Below are 18404 nucleotides of genomic sequence, written 5' to 3'. Positions count from 1 at the left end.
GGCCATGTCCGTTGATGTAGGCCACAGATCTTCTGGAATCCTCCAAGAAGCGTAACTCGAAGAACACTTCAGCCCTGAGGGGCGTAGAAGAATTCCGAAACAGGTCCCCGTTATCGGAAGTAGAAACGGTGGAGCTTGAGGCTCGATTAACCGAAACAAATGAGAAAAATCTCCTGAAAAAGCGTGAAAACGCAGTCAAAGCTCGAGAGCTAAAGCACGAGGACTCCCAACACTTGAACGTGCGGTAAAAATCTGAGGATGGCTGCCAGGGGAGGGGCTTAGGGAGAGGGCAGTCATTGGCTGGGGCAGTATGACCCAGAGATCAGTGATTGGTTACTACTAAGAAAGACAGATCAGAAACTAAACCGATACTGATTTTTTTTCTTTACCGAGGATTCCCGGCCTGACGACGGGGAATATTCATGAGCATGTGAATCCATGCCAGACCCTATGCTGGAGAATGGTGCAGCCAGATGCCGGGGTTGGAGCTCTGAAACTAGGGTATGTAGTGTGGATAGTATATCCATTGACACATCACTTGAGCCAGAAGATATGTCCATTGCGTCAGGAGGCTTTGGAGAAGGTTGAGGTGCCACTGGAAGAGTTGGAATGGGCTGTTGAGGTAGAGGAAGGGCTTCTTTTGGTGGACCTGGTGGAGGCATGTTAACAGCTTCTTCTTCGTTGTCTGAATACACCACCTCTGGAGCATCCATGTTCCAATCTGCCCCCTGCCGTAGTAGTTGTGCAGGAGGGGCCATGGATGGGCAGGAAACTGCAAGCTGTACGTAAGAAGGGAGTAGTTTCTTACCTGTAACTCCATTTCTCCAGCATTGGTATCTTTCATGGATTCACATGCTTAGAATATTCCCCGTCGTCAGACTGGGAACCCTCGGTACACATATGACAATGCATTACTTACCGTAAAAGCATTTCTGATGGTTGTATCTGCTTAGATTCACATGCTGTGCATAGATCCGACATCCAGTGGTCACTGCGGAGTATTGCATTTTGTTTTTCGTAGTCGAAAAGGGGACGTCGACAAGGCGTGTCTGTAACACTATCCCTATAGTGACGTGCGTTGTACCCACAATCCCTCACGCGTCGAGGTCCCTCTGTTTGTATTTTTCTGCCCTGAGGGAGCCTTCTAGACGTGAGTGAGTACAGAAAAGAGAGAAATATATATAAAAAGGATGTCTATGTTCCTTCCATCCGAGCGGGGAGGAAGGGTGGGCGCATGTGAATCTAAGCAGATACAACCATCAGAAATGCTTTTACGGTAAGTAATGCATTGTCTTCTGATGTTTGTTAATCTGCTTAGAATCACATGCTGTGCATAGACTAGCGAGCAGTACCCGAAGTTGGCGGTGGGTTATGAGAAGGAACAGTAGAGAAAAGATGTCTTAATACTGCCTGTCCCACCTGGGAGTCAGATCTAGAGTGTGTATCTAGACAGTAGTGTTTTGTAAAGGTGTGCACAGAACTCCAGGTAGCCGCTTTGCAGATGGACTCAAGGGGAACATTTGCAATGAATGCTATGGAAGCCCCAGTGCCTCGAGTGGAATGTGCTCTTGGCTTGAAGGGTAGTTCTCTCTTAGCAAGAGTGTAACAGAGAGTGATGCATTGAACAATCCATCTAGATATAGTGGACTTTGAAACTGCATCTCCTTCTCTTCCTGCTGCCACAGAGACAAAGAACTGATTAGTCTTTCTCAGTGGTCTGGTTCTTTCCATGTAGAACATGACTGCTCTGCGTACATCTAGTGTATGCAGACTTTTTTCTCCCAAGCTGGAAGGGTTTTGAAAGAACGTTGGTAGTTCTATAGACTGGTTTACATGAAATTGTGAGATGGATTTTGGTGCAAACCTTGGGTGTGTGCGTAGAACCACTTTATCTTTGTGAACTGTTACGAAGGGGTCTAGTACAGAAAGAGCCTGTAGTTCACTTACTCTCCTAATGGAGGTGATAGCTATTAGGAAAGCAGTCTTAAGAGTGAGGTCCTTGAGAGTTGCTTTGTGCATGGGTTCGAAAGGGGGGCCCATGAGTCTAGAAAGTACCACATTTAAGTCCCATCCGGGAGCTGGGTTAGCTATTGGAGGGTGTATTCTTTTTACCCCTTCCATGAAGGCTTTGATAACTGGTATCTTCCACCACGACACTTTAAGTTGGGAAGTGGTGTATGCAGAAAGTGCCGCTAGGTGGACTTTAATAGAATTGAACACTAGACCTGAATCCAGTAAATGGGTCAAGTATAGGACAATGTCAGTAGGAGAGCAGTCAATTGGGTTGATGCTCTTATTTGTACACCAGATGACAAATCTCTTCCATTTGCTAGCATAGCAGTGGCGAGTATTCGGTTTTCTGGCTTCCCTGAGGATGTCCATACATCTCTGAGGGAGTTGTAAATGGCCAAATTCTACGATCTCAGGAGCCAGGCTGCCAAGTTCATGGTCTGAGGGCATGGGTGCAGTGTCTTGCCCTTGTCTTGTGACAGCATGTTGTATGGGCAGGGAAGTTTCACTGGGGGAGATAGGGACATCTCCATCAAGTGAGCGAACCAAGGTTGCCGGGCCCACATAGGGGCCACTAGTATCATGGTAACCTGCTCCTGGTGCATCTTGTGCACCACTTTGTTGAGAAGGGGAGTCGGGGGAAAGGCGTAAACAAATTTCCCTGACCATTGAATCGACAGACCGTTCCCCTTGGACTGGTTCTGGGGGTACCTGGAGGCGTAACTTTGGCATTGTGAGTTTTCCATAGTTGCGAACAGGTCTATTTCCGGAAATCCCCATTGCGTGAAGACGTCTAAGACGATGTTTTCGTGCAATTGCCATTCGTACTCTTCGGGCAGTGGGAAGTCTCTGCTGAGCTTGTCTGCTAGCAGATTGAGTTCCCCTGGTACATGTTGCGATAGTAGAAACATGTTGTGTCTGAGAGCCCACTTCCATATATTCTGGGACAGTTTGGACAGTCCTGGAGAGTGAGTGCCCCCTTGCTTGTTGAGATAGTACATGGCTGTGGTGCTGTCTGTGAGGACCATCACTGTCTTTCCTTGCAGGTGTTTCTGAAAGGCTTTCAGTGCCTTGAACACTGCTAGAAGTTCCAGCAGGTTTATATGTTTGGATGCTAAGCTCGGAGTCCACGCTCCGTGAGCAGTCTGATGGGATAGGTGAGCCCCCCATCCTGTGAGGGATGCGTCTGTGGTTAGAGTGGCTTCTACCGCGGGTGTGGCAAAAGTCTTCCCTATTAGCAGGTTTTCTTTTGTCCACCACCTCAGCGAAAGAACTAAGGCCTGCGAGACCACCACTAGATCGTCCCATTGTCCGCTGGCCTGACACCACTGGCTGTTGAGCCACTCCTGCATTGGGCGCATGCGCAGACGAGCGTGAGGTACCAAATAAATACATGACGCCATCATCCCTAGCAAGCGCATAGCTTTGCGTACCGTCACCTCCCGACCTGTTACATAATGGGGGATCTGAAACAGCATGTTTTGGACCCTCTCGTTGGAGGGGAAGACGAGGCCGTCCTTTGTTTGAATTAGAGCCCCTAAAAATTGTTTGGTTTGGCTGGGTTCTAAGCTGGACTTCTTTTCGTTGATGGAGAAGCCCAGTTGGTACAAAAGGTTTACGGTCTTTTGGGTATTGGAGAAGCATGTTTCGTAAGAATCCCCGGTTATGAGCCAGTCGTCGAGGTAAGGGTATATTGGGATGGATAGCCTTCGCAGGTGGGCCGCTGCTACTGCCAGTACTTTTGTGAATACTCTTGGAGCAGAAGCTATCCCGAAGGGTAGTACTCTGAATTGGTAGTGTTTGTTCTCTATCTTGAACCTGAGGTATTTTCTGTGTGCTGGCAACATTAAAATATGAAAGTATGCATCTTTCATGTCTAGCGTTGTCATGTAATCCCCCTGTGATAACAGTGGGATTACTTCCTGCAAGGTCACCATACGAAACTTCTGTGGTTTGAGAAAGTTGTTCGCTGGGCGCAGATCTAATACAGGGCGCATGGTTAAGTCCTTTTTGGGTACAAGGAAGTACACTGAATAAATACCTTCTGTTACCTGAGATAGGGGGACAGCTTCTATTGCTTCTTTTTTCAGTAGTTCTTCTACTTCTTGTAAAAGAATGGTGAGGTGCTCCGGTGATCTGCGTTGGTTTCGTGGGGGTTTGTACTTCGGGTAACCGTTGAATTCTATGCAGTATCCGTGGGTTATGGTTGATAATACCCATCGGTCTGACGATATTCCCTCCCATGCTGATAGGAACGATGTTAGCCGGCCCCCGACCGGTGATGCATGGGAGGGGACCCGAATCTTCGGGTCATTTGCTGGTATTGGGCGTGGAACCTCTGGGGCTGGAGCCACGACCTCTTCCTCTGACACGCCGTTGGCCTCTTTGACTGAACTGGGTGTTACCCTGGTTAGAGGGCCAGTTGGTAGCAGAGTAAAATTGTTGTTGGTTTTGCTGCTGTCTTTGGCCACGAAAGGAGCGTCTATTACCATAGCCTCGCCTGTTAGGGGGTCTAGATATTTGATCAAGAGTCTTGATGGTATCAAACTCTTTCTTAGCATGTTCTAGTGCCTCATCAACTGCCTTCCCAAACAGATGCGTCTGTTCTATGGGTTTATTTATGAGGGAGGCTTGGGTTTCGGGTTTAAAACCTGAATTGCGTAGCCAAACGTGTCGTTTGAGAAGTATTCCCTGAACCAGGGAGCGGCCAGCAGTCTCAGCGGCATCTAGGGAGTTCTTAACGATGCCCTGGTTTACGAGTGTTCCCTCTGATATTACAGTTAGCAGACGTGACCGCAGGGGTTCAGGTGCGTCCTCTGCCTCGCTGCGCAGCTTGCTCCACTGTGCATCTGCGTAGCTAGCTAATAGGGAGTTGTTATTAGCAATTCTAGTAGAGAAGGCGGCGGAGGTCGTGATTCTCTTCCCAAGTGCGTAAAGCTTCTTGACTTCTTTGTCAGGTGGTGCTTCACTAGTGGATAGTGGTACCCCTGCTCTTTTCCTTGTGTTGGTAACTACAAGGGAGTCCGGAATAGAGTGTCCTCTGATGTATAAAGGGTCAGAGGATGAGGGGCTGAAGAGCTTTTCTATTCTAGGGTTGACCCCTCTTACTAAAGCTGGATTAGAAAGGGAAGGAGAAATTCTTCTCTTAATAGAAGCCAGGAGCGGAATAGACTGGCTAACAGGGGCTTTTTCTTTAATAACTCTTTCTACAAAGTCTATGTCTGGAAGAGTTTCCCCTGTGTCAATCTCAAAATGCGCTGCTGCCTTGCGCAATAGTGCATTGAGGGAAGGTTGGTCATCTATGGGAGAGGAGTTCCCAATATGTGAATCCTTGAGAGGAGAAGGGTGCAAGCCATCAGGGTCTGAGTGCACTGATGGGGATTGCCAAGGCTGCACTGACGGGGATTGCCAGGGCTGCGAGGTAGCTGTATCCTCTTCGAAATTAGTGTAAGGATCTTCTTCGAACCCCTCTTCCTCAAGTTCTTCTTCCCAACCCAAACACTCCTCATCTTCCTGAAGGTATTGCTCCTCCTCAGTGAGGTCATATACATCTGTGGAAGGGGGAACCAGCCTAGGAATCTTGACTCTAGGGTCATCCTGGGGCCATTCTCTTTGTCTTTTGTGAGTGGGTGGGTCTTGGTTTCCTAGAAACCTTTCCATTTTCTCCATGCAAGAATGGAGTCTTTCAAGGGTCTCATGGGGTACCCCTGAATAGTCTAGAGGGGGGAAATCTGTGTTTTCACCTTCGAACCGCTTCGAACGCTCCCACAACGTCGACGAGAGGTTTCCGTCTCCTTCTGAAAAGCCCTCCGGTAGTTCAGAAGCGTCCTTCGATGAAAGGGGCAGTTCTTGGCTACCTTTGTGCTTTTTCGTCGCGGTATTCGACGTTTGTTTCGTCGTCCGCGCACGTTTGTCTTCGGAGACAATTCTCGCTAGGCTCTCGACAACGAGTTTGTCAGTCGAGGGCTCTGGTGTCGACGTTGTGTGCGTTGCGCGTTGTACCTCGACGGCCGCTCTATGGAGCGTTACGTCGGATGTTTTTGGGGTAGCGCCCGTGTTAGATGAAAGCCCAATCGCTGGTCGCGGCTGCGTTTGCGGGTGGGGCTTCAGACCTTTACGGTCTGCGGTAGACGCCGGAGTGCCCTGCGTCCCCTTTGGCGCTGATGGATCCTTCGTTCTCGACGAAGAAGAGCCGTGGGTTGTATGTTTAGCCTTATGGGGTTTATGTGCATCCTTGTCGCCGGGGTGTTCATCCCCATAAGCAGGGCGTGAGCCGAGCCCGTCGGGGCCGGGGACGGACGTCGAGGAGCGGGAACGCTCCTTCTGGGGGTTCATGACTTCCGTAACGGACGTCGAGTTATCGCCCTCCTCGTCACTTTCAGTAAAAGCGGCAGCGGGTGAGGAAACTGACTTCGACATCGCGTAGTCCGCCCACCTCTTAACCCTTCGTTCTTTAAGGGTTCTAGGTTTCAAGAGCTTGCAGGCTGCGCAGCTGTCCTCTTTGTGATCGAGGGGCAAACAACGATTACAGAGCTTGTGCTTATCCTTCCAAGTATATTTGCCCCTGCAGCGTGGGCAGAACTTAAAAGGTGTCCTCTCCATAGCTGAGGCAATAATAGCTGGCGATAACAACCCCAAGGGAAAGAAAGGGGAGAAAGAAAGACATTCTCAAAGAGAAGATAAAAGTTCGAACCCCCACTCTCCCTACTGTATGTTGGCCGTCGAGGCCAGGCCACGTGTTCGGCAGCGCCGAAGGATCTCCTCCGCTCTTCCTCTCCGTCGAAAATCTGTTCGGAGGAGAAACAGCTTCACAGCTAACGTCGAGGGGAGGGATCGTTAATAATATATTAAGTATAACAAAGGACCGAGGTCCGTGGCAAGTATTAGCAATGTCTCTCTAGGAGCTCCGCGAAAGGCGACCAGAAACTGGGCGGAAAAAAACAATCTGAGGGACCTCGACGCGTGAGGGATTGTGGGTACAACGCACGTCACTATAGGGATAGTGTTACAGACACGCCTTGTCGACGTCCCCTTTTCGACTACGAAAAACAAAATGTAATACTCCGCAGTGACCACTGGATGTCGGACCTATGCACAGCATGTGATTCTAAGCAGATTAACAAACATCAGAAATAGTCGTTTCCTATAGGAAAAAACTTCCGACACTTGTGTGTCCTATCCACATCTACGTCCTCTCCGGGGCCGTCCACGCAAGCCCCGTTGGACGTAATGGTATAAAAGGCCCCGCCCCCGTGGGTCTCGTCAGATTTCAGGCCCCTCCAAAGTAGAAAAGGGGAACCTGCTTATGCACATATCTTGCACATTGCAATCCGGGGAGGCTGGAGGGCGCATGTGAATCCATGAAAGATACCAATGCTGGAGAAATGGAGTTACAGGTAAGAAACTACTCCCTTCTCCAGCATTGGATCTTTCATGGATTCACATGCTTAGAATAGATTGTATAGCAGTATCATCGAAGACGGAGGTGAGAATGCAATGTAATTTACTTTTACAAGAAACACTCTCAGTCCAAATATGTATATATATATATATGTGTGTAAGCAGCAACATATTTTCAGATATAAACATATTCATAATACATAAATAAGATCAAGGGAACAAACATAGGCAAGGTAAGAGACAACAGCTTCACCGTATTTGTCTTACCTCATTGAAACAGATGGCGCAGCACTGCTCTTCCCATCTGTACCTCATCCGCGTGCTGCCTTTCCAGGCAGTAATGGCGTGTAAACGTGTGTGGAACAGACCATGCCGCCGCCTGGCAGATGTCTGTCAGAGGAATTCCTGCCCATAGAGCCGCAGAAGAGGCTGTCGATCTCGTGGAATGGGCTCTACGGCGTCCTTGTAGGGGTCTCCCAGCCTTGGAGTGACTAAAAGTAATTGCCGAAGAGACCCAACGAGCCAGGCCTTGCTTGGAGATTGCCCTTCCTCTCGTCGACGGACCGTAGGCAATGAACAACTGTATGGTAGTTCTGATATCTTGCGTCCTTTGCAGGTAAAATTTTAACGCCCCTTTGACGTCCAGAGTATGAAGGGCTTTTTCCGCCGTCGACGACGGGGACGCAAAGAAAGTAGGAAGGACCAGGGTCGAGTGCTTGTGATAGACTGTCGGTACTTTCGGGATGAAAGTAGGGTTAGTTGATAAAATTACTTTGTCCTTAAAGAATCTCATATATGGAGGATCTATGACCAAAGCCTGTAATTCCGACATTCTTCTAGCCGATGTAAAGGCAATTAAGAAAGCCAGTTTCCAAGATAGGAACTGCATGGATGAAGAGGACATTGGCTCAAATGGAGGCTTCATCAAGGCAGCCAACACCATATTTAAACTCCACGACGGTGGGAACCGTTTCCTAGGGGGGAAAGTTCTAAAGAGACCCCTCATGAAATGTTTCACCAGTCTGTCACTGAATAATGGTGAAGACTGTCTCCTCCTCGTAAACCTTGAAATGGCCGCCAAGTGCACTTTGATGGACGATGATGACAGCCCACTCTCAGCTAGGTGAAGAAGATACGGAAGAATTTGTTCAGGGGTTACTTCTAAAGGCTGAATTTCGTGCTGTGTTTGACACCACGTACAGAACCTTCGCCATTTGCATATGTATGATTTGTTAGTCGAAGGGGCCCTAGCCGCCTGCAGAATTCTCCGGCAATCCGACGAGACTTTCAAGCTGCCAAACTCTGAAAAGTCAGGAGCCATGCTGTTAAGTTGAGGCTGTCCGGATTGTGGTGCCACACCGTTCCCTTGTCCCTGGACAGTAGGTTCGGCACTTTCTGGAGAGTTATAGGCTGTTCCAACGACAGATGTAGGAGGTCGGAAAACCATGGTTGTCTCGGCCAATACGGAGCCACTAAAATGACCCGGCATTTGTACCTGCGAATCCCCTGGATTGTCCTCCGTATAAGGGGGAACGGAGGGAAAGCGTACAGGAATTTGTCCGTCCAGGGAAACGAGAACGCTTCCCCCAGGGATCCTTTTTGAGGCCATCTGCTCGCGAACTGTTCGCATTTCCTGTTTTCTTTCGTGGCGAAGAGGTCGATTGAGGGGGTCCCCCACCTTTCGAAGATTATTTGTAGCTGACCGGTGTCCAGCTCCCACTCGTGTATTTGAGCCATTGTCCTGCTCAGGGAATCCGCTTGCACATTCTTCACACCCGGGAGATGGTAAGCCACTAAGGATATGTTGTGTTTCAAAGCCCAGTGCCAGGTCTTTTGAGCTTCCGCCGAAAGGGTCCTGGATCTGGTGCTGCCTTGCTTTATTAAGTAGAACATGGCTGTCGTGTTGTCTGTCAGCACTCTTACTTTTGATCCTTTGATATGTGGAAGGAATGATTTCAGGGCCCATCTCACTGCCCTCAGTTCCAGCACGTTGATGTGTAGGTGCGATTCGGTCGAAGACCATCTGCCCTGAGTTTGATGATCGTTCATGTGTGCTCCCCAGCCCGTCAGGGAGGCGTCCGTGATGATGGTGTTCTGAAATTCCGGCTCTTGTAGAGGAACCCCTCTGTCCAGGTTGTGAAAGATTTTCCACCATTGGAGGGATCTGATGACACCCTCGTCGTCGACGGTTATCCTGTCTGACCACCGGCCCGTGGCCTGCTTCCATCTGTCCGACAGGAACTCCTGTAGAGGCCTCATGAACAATCGGCAGTTTGCTACTAGGTGGATGCAGGAAGCCATGGAACCCAGGATTGCCACATATTTTCTCACGGAAAATGTGCTCTGTAGGCGAAGTTGACTCGTCAGTTGTTCGATCTTCAATATTCTGTCTAGGGACGGTTTCACTATTCCCGAGTGGGTTTCGAATTGAGCTCCCAAGAACTTCAAGCTCCTTGAGGGCTTTAGAGAAGACTTTTCGAAGTTCACTGCAAACCCCAGTCGTTGCAGAAGTTGTAAGGTGGCTTGTACGCTGTCGTTGGTCGACGCTGGGGAGGATCCCCTCACAAGCCAGTCGTCGAGGTACGGGTATACATGATGCCCTCCCTTTCGCAGCCAGGCTGCCACAGGCGCCAAACATTTTGTAAACGTTCTTGGGGAGGACTTTAGACCGAATGGGAGCACTGCAAATTGGTAGTGTGTCTGACCTACCATGAACCTCAGAAACCTCCTGTGTTTTTGACACACCGGAATGTGGAAGTACGCGTCCTGTAGATCTAGTGACGCCAAAAAATCGTCCCTTTGGACGGATTTGATCACCTCCTGCAGTGTAAGCATTTTGAATTTTTGACTCTGTAGGGTCTTGTTGAGGTCTCGCAGGTCGAGAATAGGGCGCCATTTTCCGTTTGGCTTTTTACCACAAAACACCGTGAGTATACCCCTAGGCCTTTCTGCGATGCAGGGACTAATTCGATGGCGCCTTTCTGTAACATGAGTGTTACTTCCTGCCGCAAGATGTTTAGATGTGGCTGGGATAGGTGTATTGGTGGACATTTTGGAGGTTTGTATTTGAATAGTAGGGAATGTCCGTACCTCACAGTGTCCAAAACCCACTGATCTGTTGTGATGGTCTCCCATTCCTCGATGCAGCTTGACACTCTTCCTCCCAGAACAGTACGCTTCCCGTCATTGCTGGTCTTTCTGTTTGCTCGTCGACGACGAATAAATTGGTCGTCTCTTGGAAGACTGGAAGTTTCTGCGCCGGCTTGAGGTCTGAGAGGCGCGTTTATATCCTTGGGAAGGATACGCTGATCTACCAAAAGATCTATCCCTGGTTCCTGAGAATCTTGAGTTTCCAGATGCTCCTCTAAAGGGACGAAAAGAACGAAAGGGCTTACCGCTCTGGAGAGAACCCAACGAGCGTGCTGTATCTGAGTCCTCCTTCATGCCCTTTAAGGCCTCGTCCACCTTTTCCCCGAAAAGAAGATCACCTTCGAAGGGCATGTCCAAAATTTTATACTGTACTTCGGGTCTGAAGTTGGTGCACTTAAGCCAAGCCTGGCGTCTTAGAACAACTGTTATTTATTTGTTTAAAACCCGAATCTGCCAGGTCCACCGCTATGTTAATAGCATGATTCGATGCATCTTCGCCTTCTCGAACCAGGGACATCGCCATTCTTCTATGTTCTTCCGGGAGGTGGTCCAGGATAGGTGCCAGCCTGTGCCACATCTCCCTGTCATATATGGCCACAATCGCCAGGGAGTTAGCTGCTTTCACTGTTGAGGCCCCCACAGAAAGAACCTTCTTACCAAACACGTCTTGGCGCCTCGCCTCATTATCTGGAGGGGTAGAGCATTTATGTTGGGCCTTTGCTTTTCTCGTCGCCGCCGACGATACCACCGAGTCCGGTGTAGGTTGAGCCGAAAGACACTTCGGTGTAGAGTCTGGAACTTTAAATTTCTTTTCCATGCAGCCTTTGACAGCCGGCTCAGAAAATGGGTGACGCATGGTTTGAACACCTTCTTTCCAGACATGGTCTAAAATGGGTATTGAGAATATTGAGCGTCTACTCTTGCCCATATGGTCAAAAAGAAAACAGTCCATTTTCTCCTCCTGTTGGACCAGGCCAAACTCCTTGCACGCTTTTTCCATCATAGAATGAAAGGCACCTATATCGTCCGGTGGTGACGGGTGAGTGGGACTCTTTGGTGTTTCCATTTCCACATCCGACACCCAGGATGGATCCCTAGATGACTCCCTATTTGACGCGGACCCGTGGTCAGATAGGGAGTCAGAAAGCTCACCTTCCTCCTGGACTGCTGGAGTAGTTGGAACCCCGATCGATGTGGTCGGGCGGTGTGAAGGGCCGGGCTCGTCGACGGGGGGTGTCGACGGTACAGGTGGAAGCCTTTCGTCCAGCGATTTCAGCAGCGAGTGTAAGGAGGACAGTACCTCCATGGACAGGGTCGCCTGAGAGCTTGGAGGTTGGGTAAACACCTGAGAGCAGGTTGCTCCTGATGGAAACCTGGCTCGTAGACCGAGGTCCTCCGGGCTCACAATTCTGAAGCCGTCGTCTTCTTTCGAGGCAATTGAAGCTGCCTGTTCCTGTAGCAATGTGTCAGGCAACCCCATATCAAATACTTCTGGTCTCCAGGCCAGAACTTCCGTCGACGAGGACATCGTCGCTGGGTTGATGACGGGTGAAATCGACTGCGTCAGAGGCAGTGAGGACACCGACTGGTTCGTCGTCGCCGACGATTTGCCTGCAGGTGGTTTAGGCGGTCCCGCCTTCACAGCGCTCTCCCTGCGTTTATCCGAATCTCTACTCGTGGCTGATCTGTGTTGATCGCCCGAGGAGGATTTAGGCCTCTCCTTTCCTTTCTTCGACGAAGTTGACGAAGATGTCTTTCTTGCAGAGTCTTTAGAAGAGTCCTTAGAAGAGTGACTTCGTGGAACGTCCTTTTCCACAGGTCGTGACTTCTTAGCCGGAGGTTCCGACGAAGTTGAGCGTCGAGGGGCTCCTGATGTTTTCGCAGAGGCCACGCTGCGCACAGAGCCCACCTCCGACTGAGGGTACGCTCCCGCACCGTCATTTAACCAGGATACCAGCCGTCGATTACGATCCTTCAGGGTTTTCTGGGAAAAACCTTTACATATTTCACACTGGTCTGCCGAGTGGTGAGGGTGGAGGCAATAAATACAGTCTAAATGGCCGTCCCCCTCATAAACCTTCTTCAATCCGCACGTGGCGCACGGGCGAAATAGAGGTTTTCCCGACATTCCGATAAAATTAACAAACTCACAGGAGTTCGACAAAATCTAGCAGTAGAGACTACGCGAGGAGATCCCACTATCTTTGGAGACGGTTGAAATCTGAGGAGACCTGCGGGGGGCGGGGCCTTTTATACCATTACGTCCAACGGGGCTTGCGTGGACGGCCCCGGAGAGGACGTAGATGTGGATAGGACACACAAGTGTCGGAAGTTTTTGCCTATAGGAAACGACTATATATGTGTACCGAGGTTTCCCAGTCTGACGACGGGGAATATTCTAAGCATGTGAATCCATGAAAGATCCAATGCTGGAGAAACCAGTGAAAACAGGGACTGAGCACGAGTTGGCCTGGGGAGGTACAATAATGCGGATGGGACATCTTTGTCCATCAAAACTGCCCTTGGGAACATGGAAACCAACGGAATCTGAATAGGCATTGACGACGATGCAGACGTGCTTGGCGATGGCGCAGGCCTGGATTGCAATGACATTCATTTGGTCACTGACAAAGCGGTCGACGGGACAGAAGTAATGGGTTTACTAGTTGACATTGCTGCTGAGGTGGTCGACGAGGTTGTCGAAGAGTTTTTCATCATCAACCAGGATTTGGGGCAACTGTGTCGTCGACCGGGCCGTTCTCGGTGCTAAGTGGTCAACAAGGTGACCATAGGCATACACAAGGAAGTCAACGATGTGGGATCCATGTCCCTTTTTTGCTTTCTTTCCCCAGGGAGAATCCTCCTGGGACCTTGACCTCTTTGAAGAGGGAGTGTGCTCTAGAGATCTGCTGTGTCTGGCAGAGACATAACCTTTGGACAGAGGCCCTGGCACCTTCATCCAACCAGGTCACTAACCTGCTGGGGTGGTCCTTGGGCGTCTGTAATGGAAACGACTGGCAAATGATACAGTTGTTTAAGTTGCGGCCTGGATACAGACAAATGAAGATCCTCGATGTAAACGATTTTCAGATTACACATCAAGCAGACCTTCAAAAGGCTTTTCTTCCTCGTGTCTGCCATCTCAACAGACAGACCTCAGACGGAAGATTAGTACTCTGGAGGCAATAGAATGGGCTGAAACTTCACCACCATCGGCGAGAAGCGATACAGAACCAAACATGAAGATCTGATGGAAAAAACGATCAAAAATATACAAAAAAGTCAAAATTGTAGAAGAGAGAATTCTCGAAGACTCCTAACACTTAACGTGCAGTAAACAATCTGAAGATAGCCATCAGGGGTGGAGCTAAGGGGACCGGCCTAATAGGATGTGGGCAGTATGACCAAAAATTACTCTAACAGAGTACTAAAGTGACAAGAAGTTTACACATTTTTGAAGGTAAACTGCTTTATTGTTACTGAGGATTCCCAGCCTGACAACGGGAAATGTTCAAGAGCATGTAAATCCATGAAAGATCCAATGAAGGAAAAATAAATGAATAAGGTGCAAAGGAGCCCATAAGAACCCAACCTTTTCTTGGAACTTGGAGGGGGTGAAGGTGGGCATCTATAGCAGCTTTAGCTATTTGGGCTATTATGTTGGTGCATATAGGGAATTGAGAGGGCAGCTTGATGTGCTTTTTAATAAAGCCAAATTATTGGAAAATCAGATTCTAAAAATCGACCGTAAATATGGGAGATTTTCCATAAAACCAGCTCTCCTTTGTTTTAAGGGAAATGAGCTCCCAAATTGGCCTATGGCCTGGAACTATGCACGGAGCAAACTGTGTCTAAATTGAATGTAATTGAAGGTGGAATCTGGAGACGGATCCTCGGCCTACCGAACGCGGTTCCTCTCACTGCAATTCAATATGAATTGGGATAAGTCTCTTTAAAGTCTCTTGTGCATTGGAGGATGCTTACGCTATATGCAAAAATTAAGGCTCCATCAGTTTATACCTTATATGAGCTAGTAGGAAGCAACATTGATTTCTCTGGTTTTCTAAGTAAATTTTGCAATTCGTGCGAAAAGATCCTCCAAAGTGTTGATTCTGATTTGGGGCAACTAAACACCAGTCCGATGAAAACCAAAAAGAAGTTGCTAGACTATGATTGGTCTCTTACCACACATACCTTTCTCTCATATAAATCGATGAGCTACTTATCACATGAACATAAGAAAAGAGGCTCCCTCTCCAAGATTCTCACCATGTTCCCAAATAGAATACATCGGTCTCTTTTGTTAAGGCTACGTTGGAATATCTTTCCTACTCTGGATACTATGTTGAGAAGAAATCGAATTAAGGTGGAGGATGATAGCCTATGTAGATTTTGTCATTTAGCACCTGAAACGGCTGAACACCTTATCCTTCACTGCACCCAAATAAATACCCTAAGAGATTCTTGTTTAAGCTTGCTGAGGATCTGTACTCTGGCCAACCTACTGACCTTGTCTGGCAATGTTGTCTATGTGTACAATACACGCGAGAGTGATTGGCTCTTTCTGGATTTATTTTGACTCTCCATTTAGATCGCCCTAGATAATTGCGGGAAAGAAAGAAATTGTTTGTCGTCTCTTTTATCGACTTTATTGCGTGACCACTCTGCCTTTTAAAAAAAAATAATATATGTAGGTACATTTTTAAGGATGTAATTCTTTTGGTTATTTTTTAGGAATTGTTTTATTCCACAAATGCTATGTGGATATTTGCCTGCTCTGTTGATTTTTTTACTATGAACTACCTTTGTGAACTTTTCTTTTCTCTGTAAAGATGTCTTTTTTTCTCTTTGTAAATTCTTTTGTAAAGGTTTAATAAAACCGTATTCAAATAAAAAAAAAAAAATTAATAAGGTCAGCCACGCAGCCCTGAAAAATCTTTCAGTATTGTGGTGTCTGCCTGTTGACAGGGTCTACAGCAATATACATTTTATAGTGTGTATGGTATTTCAGATACTTTTCTTTCATATTGCTTATTTGACTACTTGGCATTTCATATTGAAAGTATGTGAACTAACTAGCGAAGAGAAGTCCTTACCCTGAAGTGTAGTTAAAAGAATGTTAATCGAGGAAAAAAAAAACGGAATACTGGTGAACAGGTCACGGTTGAATTCCTATGTTAAAAATTGCATTTCAAACATATGATAATATGCATCAAAATATCTTGAAGAAAAGGTATATCAAAAGCCTATGCAACATCCCTTGCTGGGAAATGGCCAATTTGTTTTAAAATGTGTGCTTGTACGTCCCCTGTACACACCTTTTCTCATGGTTGCCCCATTCCCTGATCAACTCACCTCTCTCTCTGCTGTTTAAGGGCTCTATAAAGCCCCTCCTGCTATTGCTGCCATCTCCCTGCCACCCTTACTTACACCCCAACACCCAGAACTCACCTGGATGAGGACGCCAGGCTGGTTGTCGGAGTAAGTGGTGAATGTTTGAGTCTGCTTGGTTGGGATGGTGGTGTTGCGCTTGATCAGAGCCGTCATTACACCCCCAGCTGTCTCAATGCCCAGAGACAGTGGTGTTACATCAAGAAGCAGCAGGTCCTGCACATTCTCAGATTTGTCGCCAGAAAGGATAGCTGCCTGGACAGCTGCAAAAAAAGAAATGACCACAATACTCCTTAACCAGTACAGTTGAACAGTATGACAAATGAAGCTTGGTAAGAAGACGTTACCCACCATAGTGACAACTCCATACTTGTTGCATACTGTCTGAATTGGAACTTGCTGACCATAAATGCTCCAAACTGAGCATCCGGTCTAGTTCTGGGGTCTAGGAAGAAATGTTTACATAAAGCATTCATGGAAACCCAAATTGCCACCTTGCAGACATCTACACCACCTTTCCTTTAACCAAATAGGTGTGAAAGAAATCTCTGGTGTGGTGCTGGATGGGTTGGGAGCTGGGAGACTGTTTAATGGTGAATCTCTAAAGACGACAGTTTAGCATGCAGGGATAGATGGGTGCCTTTAACGCTTTATACTCTTCTGTGGAAATGCTACAGGTTACACAACAACGCTAGAGGAAAAAAAGTACTTCGCCCTCTCAAGATAGAATTTGGGCAAGCTGAGGCGAAAATGCCTTGGTGGGATCCAGCATGGCTCCACTGCTGGGGCAACTGTTTCTGGCCAAAGGTGTTCAATAAGGCTGCAACTTTTGAAATGACTAGGTTTAACTTCAAAGAGTTAAGGAGTCCCTATGAATGACCCATAGAGTTGTTGCAGAACCAAAGTTTCACAGGGGTACCCGAATACCCTCAGCAACACAGCACATGGAAGATGGCGCTGGTTAAGGAGATTTTATTTAAACAGCCCTCTGTTGAGGGATGGATGGAAAAGGAACATGTTACTTACCTGTAATTGGTGTTCTACAGCATGGGTCTGGCAAGGATTCACATGCTCATGAATATTCCCAGTCGTCAGGCCGGGAATCTCAGTAAAAGAAAAAACAGTTTCACTTTCACTAACAAACTGTCTTTCTCCTATAAACCAATCACTGAGCTCTGGGCTATACTGCCCCCAGCCAATGACTGCCCTTTCCCTAAGCCCCTCCTGTGGCAGCCATCTTCAGATTTGGTAGCATGTTAAGTGGCAGTATGACCAAGAAGAGCCGCAGAGGGGCGGGAGAGGTGGGGGGCGGGGGGGTAGGGTTCGCATGTGAATCCATGACAGACCCATGCTGGAGAACAACAGTTACAGGTAAGTAACTTGTTCCTTCTCCAGCATGGGGTCAGCCATGGATTCACATGCTCATGACTAGTGAATACATAGCAGTACATACATACACAACCACGGGAGGTGGCAAGGCTCAACAGAAGCAATTACTCTTACCTCCGGACCAGGCTCACCTACAAGCGAACAGGTTGTGCAGCACTGCTTGGTCAACCCCGGACTCCTCTCTGGAATTCCTGGCGACACAGTAGAATCTTGTGAAGGTGTGCTTAGACCTCCACGTAGCAGCCCTGCAGATGTCTAGACGTGGCACACCAAACAGGAACGCCGCCGTCACAGCGATCGCTCTGGTATAATGGGCTCACGGACGGCCAGGCAGCGGTCAGTTTGCCAACCGGTGACAATGAGTGATGCAGCCGGAGAGCCTGCAGATGGAAGTCTTGGACAAGGCCTTCCCATGGTTCACAGGACCAATGTTCACAAAAAGTTGAGATGGCTTCCTGAGACTCTTTGTGCGAGCCACATAGAACTTCAGCGCACGCAACACATCCAGCGAATGCCAAGTCCTTTCAGCCGGCGACAAAGGCGTAGCAAAAAACACCGGCAACACCAAAGGCTTGTTGAGATGGAATTCCAACGAAACCTTTGGCATGAAAGAAGCGTGTGTCCGCAGCACCACCCTCGTATCGTGGAAAGCCAGATAAGGCTGCTTGCAGGACAGGGCCTGGATCTCACCTACTCTCCTGGCAGAGGTGATGGCCACAAGGAAAGCAGTCTTCCACGAAAGGTACTTGAGAGGGGCTTGATGCATAGGCTCGAACGCCCCCCCCTCCCATGAGCCTCGTCAGAACCACTTTCAGTTCTCACGCTGAGGGGAGAAGGGGGCCTTCACCGGCGGGAACGATCGGAACAGTCCTTTAAGGAACTCCTTGACCAGACGGTGTGACAAAAGAGAAGACTGTCCCAGAGACCTGGTGTGGGAGGAAATAGCCGCCAGATGCTCCTAGATGGAGGTGTGCGCCAGCGCTGCCTTGGCCAAGGGCAATAAGTATCGAAGGATCTGTGGGCCGTGACCCTCAGAGGGTTGATCTTCTGTGTCCAGCAACATG

General features: G+C 48.3%; 1 protein-coding gene across 1 annotated transcript in view; it reads right to left on the bottom strand.

Moving 5' to 3' along the window:
* The window catches only part of LOC138528983 (heat shock cognate 71 kDa protein-like), an 819952-nt gene that overhangs the window by 320059 nt on the left and 481489 nt on the right, over nucleotides 1–18404 (bottom strand). The window contains exon 6 of the mRNA XM_069640807.1: nucleotides 16012–16214. Coding sequence (XP_069496908.1) covers nucleotides 16012–16214 — 203 coding nt within the window. The remainder of the gene's footprint in view (nucleotides 1–16011; nucleotides 16215–18404) is intronic.

This window comes from Ambystoma mexicanum, chromosome 1q (assembly GCF_040938575.1).
Source record: "Ambystoma mexicanum isolate Mex_15411 chromosome 1q, UKY_AmexF1_1, whole genome shotgun sequence".
In the NCBI taxonomy this organism is placed as follows: domain Eukaryota; kingdom Metazoa; phylum Chordata; class Amphibia; order Caudata; family Ambystomatidae; genus Ambystoma; species Ambystoma mexicanum.
Note: the sequence above shows the minus strand (reverse complement) of the source record. Positions and strands in the feature narration are given on the sequence as shown.